General features: G+C 53.4%; 1 protein-coding gene across 1 annotated transcript; it reads right to left on the bottom strand.

Annotated features, from left to right (window-relative positions):
* Nucleotides 1-3,810: 3,810 nt before the first annotated feature.
* On the bottom strand, nucleotides 3,811-9,456 carry VAX1 (ventral anterior homeobox 1). Its single transcript, XM_017543783.2, has 3 exons — nucleotides 9,196-9,456; nucleotides 7,863-8,050; nucleotides 3,811-5,998 (listed from the first exon to the last, which is right to left on the bottom strand). Exons 1-3 carry the CDS (start codon nucleotides 9,434-9,436, stop codon nucleotides 5,423-5,425), a joined length of 1,005 nt encoding a protein of 334 aa, XP_017399272.1. The 5' UTR covers nucleotides 9,437-9,456; the 3' UTR covers nucleotides 3,811-5,422.
* Nucleotides 9,457-9,480: the final 24 nt, after the last annotated feature.

Raw genomic sequence — 9,480 nt, 5'->3', positions numbered from 1 at the left:
TTAGTTTCATATTAGCCATAAATCAGAGAATACTCAAGTAATTTTCAGCTTCCATGTCCATTGCATGCCCGGTTCTCTGGACCTGGTGGTCTTGCTCCTTCCAAAACTCTTAATGTGTCTTCAGACAGAAGCTTTCAGTTCCAACTAAGAAGGGTGTGCATCTGAATACCTTTCAGCAAACCTGAAGGGCTCTCTTCCTCCTCTCCCCAGACTACCAGGTTTGTAAGGGAGCAGCCTGTCCAGGAAGGTGGTCCCCACTGAGTTTATAAAAGACCTTCCCAGAGACCTGAGAAACCACCAAAGTAGATCTCTCTTTTCTCTCCTGCTGCATTAAAATGAAACCAGCTCCATTAAAATGAAACCTCCATGAAAATGAAAAAGAGTCTGAAATGTAAAGATTTCCCGAAGCAGAAATGGTGTTAAATTACAATAGCATAATGTGGTCCAAGAAATTCTAAACTGTGTCAGAAAATGTGGATTAATTTGTTTAACAAACATTCATTGTATTGCTACCAAATGCCAGGCCCTGGGCCAGATGCAGAAGGCTGCAGTGTTTTGGGAGTTTGCCATTTGGTACAGTACTTCTCAAATATTAGTCTGGATAAGAACCACTTTGGAAACATGTTAAAAATACACGTCCCTGAGCCCCAACCCAGTTTCTGATTCTTCAGATAGGACTGGGGTTTAGGAACCTGGCATTTTAGCCAGTCCCCAGGTGATTCTGAAGCAGCTGGTCCTCAGTTGTATCCTGAGAAACATTGACCTAGTATGTTTTTAAGTTTTGATCAGCCATTTATTCAAGCCACTTAAACTCAGGACTTCAGGGGGTTAGAAGAGATACATGATTTCTAAATCGTTCATGAAACCTTAAACAGACTTCTTAGAAAGGCTTTCTATGCAAGAACAGCACACCAATATGACACAATTTCTTTTCAAACAGGAGAAAGACACTGTGTATCATCATATGGCTTATGTGGCTTAAGGGAAGAAGTTAAAAGGGTATCATTGGAGCGATTCAAAAAGGTGTGTGTGTGTGTGTGTGTGTGTGTGTGTAAAAATTCATCAACTTGTATAGTTAAGCTTTGTGTACTTTAAGGTGTTTACCACATGGAAATTAAAACTCAATTTTAAAATAAATATTTTTAAGGATGTGTAAGACCAAAGAGGGTAAGGGTCTTAACAATGTCATTCTAGAAGAAGTAGAGGGAAAGAGTTGGGACAGTGGCATGAAAACAAACAAACAGGAAGGAAGGAGACATTCAAACTTCTTGATGAGGGCACCAAGTAAATCCTCAGCAGCTGTGATAATTGAAAGAGGGATAGAAATGGACATTAGCACATGTAGGTGCAAATAAGCTAAAGAATTCAGGTACCAAGATCCAGAAACTGTGGGCACAAAAAGAAGGAAAGTAAGAAAGGAGAGGGAAAGGGAGGAATGGAGAATGGGAAGAGGGAAGGAGGGGGTAAAGGAGGAAGAGAGGGAAAAAAACCTGAAATAAGAGGTCTCTGGCCCTAGGGGGAGCTTACAGTCTTGGGTTCTGACCAGCTACGTGGCTTTGAGCAAGTTATTTGCTCCAGTCCTGTACATGAGTCTAAAATGGAGCTGGACCTCCCAAAGCCACCATGAGGAATAGTAGAATGGTGTACGTAAAATGCTATTTGTAAACTATAAAGGGTTGCTAAATGCTACTTATGAATACATTCTGGCTCAAGATTAGATCAAATGCAAGTGTGGATATGACCATGTGTCCTGTTTAGCTCCCCAAGTAATTTCCCACATCTTTCTTGAACCTGACCCTCAAACTCACAGGGGTTTGCTAAGAGGTTTTTTCCCTTTTTCTTTTCTGCTCTGAAACAACTTGGCTTTTACTTTTTGCAGGCCTGAGCATGAGATTTCTTTCAGCTCTCCCGTCCTCCAGCTGTTCCTCCTTCTACCTTTCCCCAGGCAGGCTCAGCTATTGGCATAGAGGCTACCTGCCCTCTCCAAGGCCTGTGAGTCTCCATTTAGAAGCCAGAGGCCTCACAGGGGGCCTCCAGGGACCAAGGCAGCTTACTGGAGGCCCCTGGGGAAGGAGGGAAAATAAGATAGTCACTAAAATTAAATGAATTGTCTATAAATGCTTTTTAATTAAAATTGCAATTATTTTTCTATGCAGAAGAGGCTCTTTAAGAACAATTGCACTCCCTGAGTGACAGGCAAAGAGCTCAGCAGCTCTTCCCAAAGCCAGGGAGGGAAGGGATGTGAGAGCAGAAGTGATGGGGTGACTGGTCCTTCCCTCTTTCATGGGTAAGAAAGCAAAAAGGAGAAAGAGGAGGAAGCTGGAAGGATGGATCTGCTTGGTGACTTCCCAGGCTGAGGCCCCTGGAAAAGAAGGCTGAGTTTGTTGGGAATCCCAAGCTAGGATTTTGTGTTTTCTTTTGTTCCAAAATATTATGCCACCTTCTCCCTTTTTTCTCACCCCTGGAGGTCCCCAGCCACCAGCCTTGAATCTGCAGCCAGAGCCACCCACTGCCTTGGCCTTTGGGAACTCTTGCACAGGAGAAGAAAACCGAGAGAGAAAGACCAACAACCTGGAAGGAAGAAGTAATGGAGGAGGGAGAGGCAGTGGGAAGGAGAGAGGAGCCCACACCACTGAGAGAGAAATCCTTAGAGGAAGCGCAGGGATTTACAGGACAGGAACGAAGAGCAGAAAATGAAAAGCAATTTCAAGCAAGAGAACGGAAAGAGAGGCGGACAGGGTGGGGAAGAGCCAAGAGTAGCGAAGCTGAGGGATCTGCAGCGACTTTGGGAAACAGCAGTGAACTGTCTGTGGGCGGCTGCTGTGATCTCAGCAAAAAGCCGAGCTCCAGGCGAGTGCCCCAAACTCAGCTCAGAGTCTCTGCCGCCCACACTGTGCCCCGCCTTATTTTGGATGCCTCTATCTCCAGCTTCAGGCACAGTACAGGAGTAGGGGTTGTGAGGCCTGGCAAGTGCCGGTGCCGCGAGGGAGCTGGGGGTCCCTGGAACACCCAGGTCTGCGGGCGCTACAGGAAGGAGCCAGGGCCGCTGCGCCGGCTGCGCGGACTGAGTCCGGGGCTGCACACGCTTTAGGAGAGCCTGTCCTGAAGTGCCCTCCCCGGCCCTCCTCGCTTCCCAAGATTTGTTTGGAACGTCTACATCCGTCACCACCGCAGAAGCACCGGGATGAGGTGGGGCCAGAGGTCTCTTTGCAGGAATTAAAATCTATTTCGGTCTCCCGCTCCCTCAAAGTTTCTCTTTGACGATGGAGAGCCTCATTCTAAGTCAGAAGAAAAGAAAACCTTGCCTATTCTGGGCCCCATTATTGCACAAAATCCAAAATGCCGCCGGCATGAAGATGCAGCTGGAAGACTCTAGAAACGAACCTTTAGGAGGCAGAGACTTTAGAGTGTCTGGAGACCAGCTCCTAAATAAACCAAGAATTACGCAGTGGGGAAATCGAGGAGGAGGGTCTGAGGGGCCGACACCAGAGGGGCAGACAGAGAAACAGTGAAACACTCAAGGAAGTGGAACAAATCGTCTTGGCCAGAAGTCACTGCCTCTCCGTAAACCCCAAATCCGCCCCAAACCTCATCCCAGGAGCTCAAGGTACCAGTCGCAGGGCCCCGAACTATGGGGGCTGCCACCCTCTCTGCCCCCGGAGTCCCAACGCCGAGACTTATCATTTGCTGGCTCGCTCTTTTCTTTCTTTTTTTTTTTTTCTTTTTTATCCTTCAAATATAAGACAAAAATACACCTCATTTATCATCATAGATATATATATTTCACTCTCACCACATAAATACAAAACATCCAAATATCCGGAACATTCAGAACAAAGTTAGTAGCCTGGATTCAGTGACACCTACCCGCGTTTGAATCGTTCATTTTTTTCTTCACTATTTGCCTAAAAAAAAAAAAAAAAAGGATGAAAAAGAGGTGGGGGGAGTTTCCGACGTAAATAATTTACAATAAAATTACTTTTAAAAAAATGTTTTTCGCTTGCTTCAATTGGACGAATACATTCTAGACACTGCGGCACCTCGCAGTCAGGGTCTGTGATTTTGGTTAAAATGTAGGTGGCCGTGGCTGTAGGGACGATCGCTGCTGCGCAGGGTAAGGAAAGAGGGTGTCGCGGTCCGGGTTCTGACTTGGGACCACTGAAACCCTAAGACTGGAGAGGCGAAGGGAGTGTCTTTCCTATCAATCACAGGAGACGCTATCCGGATTCCGAGACTACTGCTAGGGAAGGCCCGACAGCCCAGTGGCGTCCCTGCCTCCCCTTCCGCAGAGAACTGCTCAGAAATCCAAGCGTTTCCTGTGTGCAGGAAGAGTTTTGTGAATCCTGGAGTTTGAGAGAGGAGACAATGAATGCTGACTCGTTTTCCAAACCGAGCGATTGTGCCTGAAGCTATGAGCCTGGGAGGCCGTATGGTGAAGCGCGGGCGCCCAGGCTACCGCCCGGAACTGCTTTGCTCTTTCCTGAAGGAGTGGGAAGCTGTCGGCCACCGCCCCAACAGGCTCGGAGAAAAGATTCTGAATTTTCTTTCATTAGCGACGTTGGCTTTTCCTTTGCTTTTCCCCCATTAAATTCCTGTTTAAAGTTACAACTCTCAGAACCCTAATTTTGCATTGCCCTGAGGGGCATTCGCTATCCTGAATTTTCTTACACCTTCCAAACTTCATCATTACGAGCATTTAAAAACTGGTTCCACTTCACCTGGTTTTACGTAGCAATTGCCTTTATTGCTGATTAAATCAAATTTATTAGTGTCGTTGCCCACCAGGACGTTTGTTACTGTTTCCTGGGGTCGGGGGTTGTTGTGATTGGAATTGCCCTTTAGGGAAGAAAACCGGCAGGATTTGTCCCGCCAGGAAGCTGCATGTGTACCGACTATATCGAGAGGTCCGCAAAGCGGAGCTCAGGAGCTCCCACAAGCCCTGATTTCTCTGGCAAGAGGAAGGAACGTACTCCTTTTTTGGTCTAAAGAACCCTACAAGCCCCTGGGATCTGCGCGCAGTTTTCATTTTTCAAATATTCCTAGGAATAGTCGGCAGCGGCAGCAACCGCCAATCTAGAGCAAGTGTCCTGTGCTTTGGACTTAGAACCAGTCTTTTCTTTCCTAGGCTGGGCACGGATCGGGGCATCAGGTTGACTGACTTGGGCATTTTCCCCAATTCTTTGGATTTCTCCTGGATTCAGAAGGAAGTTGGGGGTTGGAGAGGAATCATGGAGGAAAGGTAGAAAAAAAATAGCCCAAATGAGATGGAATTGGTAGCAGAGCTGGGTGGGAAAGGAGAGCTGTCTGAGGCCTGGTGGGAGCCAGGAGCCCAGTGCAGGAGCTCTGGGCACCTAACGCGAGTGAGTCCATAAATATCACCACAATAGATACTATAAATATAAATACAGGGAAACACTTAAAATCAGTCCAGCGCTTTTTTCTCGGCCCCTTCTTTATTGTTGGTCCGGGAGTAAGGCTCGAAGGCCGAGGAGCTCAGATATCGGGCGGAGAGTTCTTGCAAATTCCCAGCTAGCGAACCAGCCATTGTCAACGGGGCAGAAGACAGGCGGCTGGCGACGGAGCCGAGCAGCGAGGGCACCGGCAGGCTGAAGATGCTGTGGCCCGCGGCCGGGGCGCCTGCGTGCAGTGCCCCCGGCCCGGCGGGCCCAGGGCCTGGAGCGCCGCCCACAGCCGGCGGGTGCGGGGACGCGGCGCCCGCTGGGCCCGGGGCGGCGGCGGCGGCGGCGGCTGCCGAGCCGGCGGCGGCGCCCGCACCCAGGGCAGGTAGGCTGGGCCCGCGCAGCGCGGAGCCGAGAGCGCCCGTGGCGCAAGGCGGCAGCAGCGTGGGCAGGCCGGGCGGCGACAGCAGACGGCCCTGCTCCAGCAGCCGTAGCACGCTGCACGTGGCCGCTGTCTCCGACACCACCGAGCGTAGCTCCGAGTCCTTGCCCTGGTCCTTCTTCTGCTTGGTGCGCCGGTTCTGGAACCAGACCTTCACCTGCGCGGCGGGGCGCGGGGAGAGTGGGAGAGAGGGGCAGGGAAGACCAGCGTCAACTGAAGCGAGCTCCTGGGGCGCGCAGCTCCGGGGCCCTCCCCACGCCCCAGCCCTACCCGCAGCCCCACCTAACAGCCTTCGGGATCAAGGCACCGGCGCTGCTGGGGGAACTGGCGCCGCCACGAGGGGGACACAGCTGTTCCACTGGGCTGCGCTTCCGGGTCAGGAAAGCAGGCGCAGGCAGGCGCCGCTAACACAGAACAAAGTAATAAAATACCCACGGCAGGAACTCTAAGGAAGACCGGAAAGAGTTTCACTGAGCTCCCGCGCTACTCCGCAGCCGGGTTTGGGGCTCACAGATCTGTAAATCAGTGCGGCCCCAAAGCCGGAATTTCGGTGGAGGGTGTGAGGCCCGATGGGTGCGGTGAAGGAAGAGGGAAGTGGGAAGAGAGGCGGGAAGGGAGTGTTGCCCAGGCTTTCTGGACCCAGGTCCCTGGCCCAGTGGGCTCGGATTTAGTCCTAGAAGCACTACTCCTGGTGAAGGCTACAAAGGACCATTTCCTGCTTAAGACATAATCATCAACTAGCAGCAAGCAGGGAAAGTGGCTGCAGGAGAATAATGTGTGCGGGAGACTTTATATAGACCGAGCTCTCTGCACCTCCTCTCAACAGATAGCTGCATTGAAGGGTCTGAGTGATACTCTTAATTTACCACTCCACTGCTCTGGGTTATGAACTTGGAATCATGGGAGAAAGTCAGGAGGCTAAGGTGGACTAAATACTCCCCACTAACCTCCCCTCTTGCTCTTCTGCCTCTCTTCAGGCCTAGCAGTGGCCCGGAAGAGTTTTGTAGCAATAGGGAAAGACTCTCCCGTCCAGATTTTATAAACTAAGAGGGGCAGTAGCAGAGAGAATACGAAAAGCTACCACACCAACTCAGACTCAAAAAGAACACCCCATCTGTTCTATCAGTCCTCAGCTTTCGGCCCAGATCCCAGACCTAAAATGTTTTCCACCTGCTTCAGGGTTGGGCATGGGGAAAGGGATTGATCTTCAGAAAGAAGGCTGCCTTAGCTAGGCCAAGCTGGTGGCATGGCACTTGGCAAGTTCTTGGGCCCTCTCCTGGGCACAGAGCCCACATGGCCAGCTCCTGAGGCAGCATATAGATTTAATGTAAAGGGAAAGATCTAAAGCATAATCAACAGTACTGGCTTCTGGTCCTAGATCTGCTTCCCATCAGATACCTCACACATCATTGGTACAGAAGACAGGGTTTCCTAGGTGCTCAGGGCTGGGGCCAGCTCAGGACGGGGAAAGCCTTCCTTTAATGGTCTGGGCAGCCTGATCTGCAGAGGCAGGTCTCCAGGAGAGCGTACACCTTTCTAAGTCCTAGGAGTCACCCATGGTGCTGGAGCAGGAGGAGTTAGCCCTAATCCCACTCCTGCAGAATGGGCCTGGATGTTGTGTACAGCTGGGTGGGCCCACAAGGGGTGGGGCCTAGAAATCTAGCCAAAATGGGGTGCCCCAAACAAGGGCAAAAGTCAGTTCTTTGTAGAGCAGAAGCAAGAAAGAAATGTTCAAAACCAGAGGCCAATAAGAATTCCAAAAGGACAGGCTTTGGGGCCTCCTGGGCCTACGCCAAAGTGGATAAAACATGGGCCCTGGAAGATTTGGGGATGGCAGGTAGGGTGGGGGGAAGGGATGTATTATTCAGGGGAAGTAAGCCTTTCTTACCCATCCTTCCCATCTCCTCCACCTCCCAAGGGTAGCTCTGTCCAGAGCAGGTTAGGTGGTGAAGAGCAGGCTGGGCAGGGGTGGTGGGGAGGTAGGCTGGTGCAGAACTGTGTGCGGCCTGGCCGCGGGGTACCTGGGTCTCGGAGAGGTTGAGCTGCCGGGCGAGCTCGGTCCTCTCGCGGCCCACCACGTACTGGCAGCGCTGGAACTCCATCTCCAGCCGATAGAGCTGCTCCGCGGTGAAGGACGTGCGCGTCCTCTTAGGCCGGTCCAGGTCCAGGCCCTTGGGCAGGATGATCTCTCGGATGGACCCCTTGGCATCTGGGGAAGGGAGATGTCAGCCGCCAGAACCCTCCCGTCTCCCTCCACCTCCTTGGTCCGAGCTGGCTTTGGGGACAGAGTCCCCAAAAGCGTGCAGTTTTGGGGATGTGGGGAGCGGAGCGCGACCACAACCAGGTAGCAAAGACACTGTGTAGAGGGCAAGGGGACTAACTCCATACCGCTGGCGGAAGGAGGGACCACACTGTCTTTTTGTAGAGCCCTTCAAACAGGGGAAAGAAAAAAAATCCAATCAATTCCAAATAGGCTGACGTTCCTTCAGGCCTGGGGGGCCTAGGCTGCGCTGTCCCGGTCCCCTGTAGCCTGAGGGTACCCTCGCCGCCCCGCCCGGGTTCTGCTGGCCCCAGCTCTGGGCATGTTGACTGTGCTCCAGCCGTCCCCACCCCCACCCCCACCCCCGGGTCTCCTTCCCTCCGGAGTCCGCGTGGCGGAAGGAGGAGGGACTGAGTCGGGGCCGGCGGGGCCCGGCGATCTGCCTGCTGGGGCGGCGCTGGGCCGCGGCCGGGCCTCGCAACCTCAGCCGCCCGAGCTAAGCGCACGCCGCGCATCCGAGAGCTGCCGAGCCGAGTACCAAAGCCGCAACGGCGGCTCCGCAACTCAGCCCAGCTGCCTCTCCTGGTGGCAGCGGTCGGGCACCTATCGCGTCGCTGGGGCCCTCGGCCCAGTGGGCTAACTGGCAGGGCCGTAGCCGGCGATCGGCAGCTGTTCTCCGGGACTCGCGCTCCCGCTTGGGTGTGCTCAGCCCTCCAGAGCGCGGGAGTCCCCTGGCCAGCTCCCGGCAGATCCTCCTGCCCATGGAGCGCGCACATCTCCTCCCGGAGTTTTCTGCTCCTTTCCCTTGGTCAGAGGCCGCAGTCCGATGCCCAGCTGCACCCGCGCAGCCCCTCGTCTCCCCCAGGAGCCGGGTCCGCGGGGCCCCTCAGGGTGTGGAGGGCCGAGGCCCCTGAAGAGCGCACCGGGGAGTCCCAAGCGCCTCTCCCCAGCCGGACCGGGGCGGGGAGGGCCAACAACTTTCTCCCAAGTCCCAGCCGGCACTCCTCCCCACCGACCTGAGTCGGCGGCAGCGCGCAGCTCGGGCCCGGGAGTCGACCCCAAAGAACACGCCCGCCAGCCCTGCCCATCCCTACCTCGGACCAGGATCCGGCGGCAGTAATCCGGGTCGGCTGCGGAATTGGATTTACTTTTGTTACAATCCTCAGCAGCGCCTGACGCAGAGAAGGCGCCCTGCGGCTCCTTGAGGAAGGCGGCTGGGAGGTTACCCTCCGCGCCCTTGCTCTCCCGACTCTCCTTGTGCGCGTTCTTCGAGACCCGGGCAGCCTCGGCGTCCGAGTGGCATCGAACGTCCATTTTGTCTGGTTTCCCGAACATAAGCAAGAACAACAACAACAGAAAGGATAAAATACCTAGGAACA

Source organism: Cebus imitator, unplaced genomic scaffold (assembly GCF_001604975.1).
Source record: "Cebus imitator isolate Cc_AM_T3 unplaced genomic scaffold, Cebus_imitator-1.0 Scaffold161, whole genome shotgun sequence".
Taxonomy (NCBI): domain Eukaryota; kingdom Metazoa; phylum Chordata; class Mammalia; order Primates; family Cebidae; genus Cebus; species Cebus imitator.
The sequence above is the reverse complement of the archived record's forward strand: the minus strand, read 5'-3'. Positions and strand labels throughout refer to the sequence as shown.

Bases quoted from the DNA above. Each gene is read 5' to 3' on its own strand.
- VAX1 (XM_017543783.2), bottom strand. From the start codon at position 9,436: ATGTTCGGGAAACCAGACAAAATGGACGTTCGATGCCACTCGGACGCC. The intron at 8,051-9,195 runs GTAGGGATGGGC...TCCCTTCCCCAG, and splicing joins CCGCCGGATCCTGGTCCGAG to ATGCCAAGGGGTCCATCCGA. The intron at 5,999-7,862 runs GTACCCCGCGGC...CCCGCCGCGCAG, and splicing joins TCAACCTCTCCGAGACCCAG to GTGAAGGTCTGGTTCCAGAA.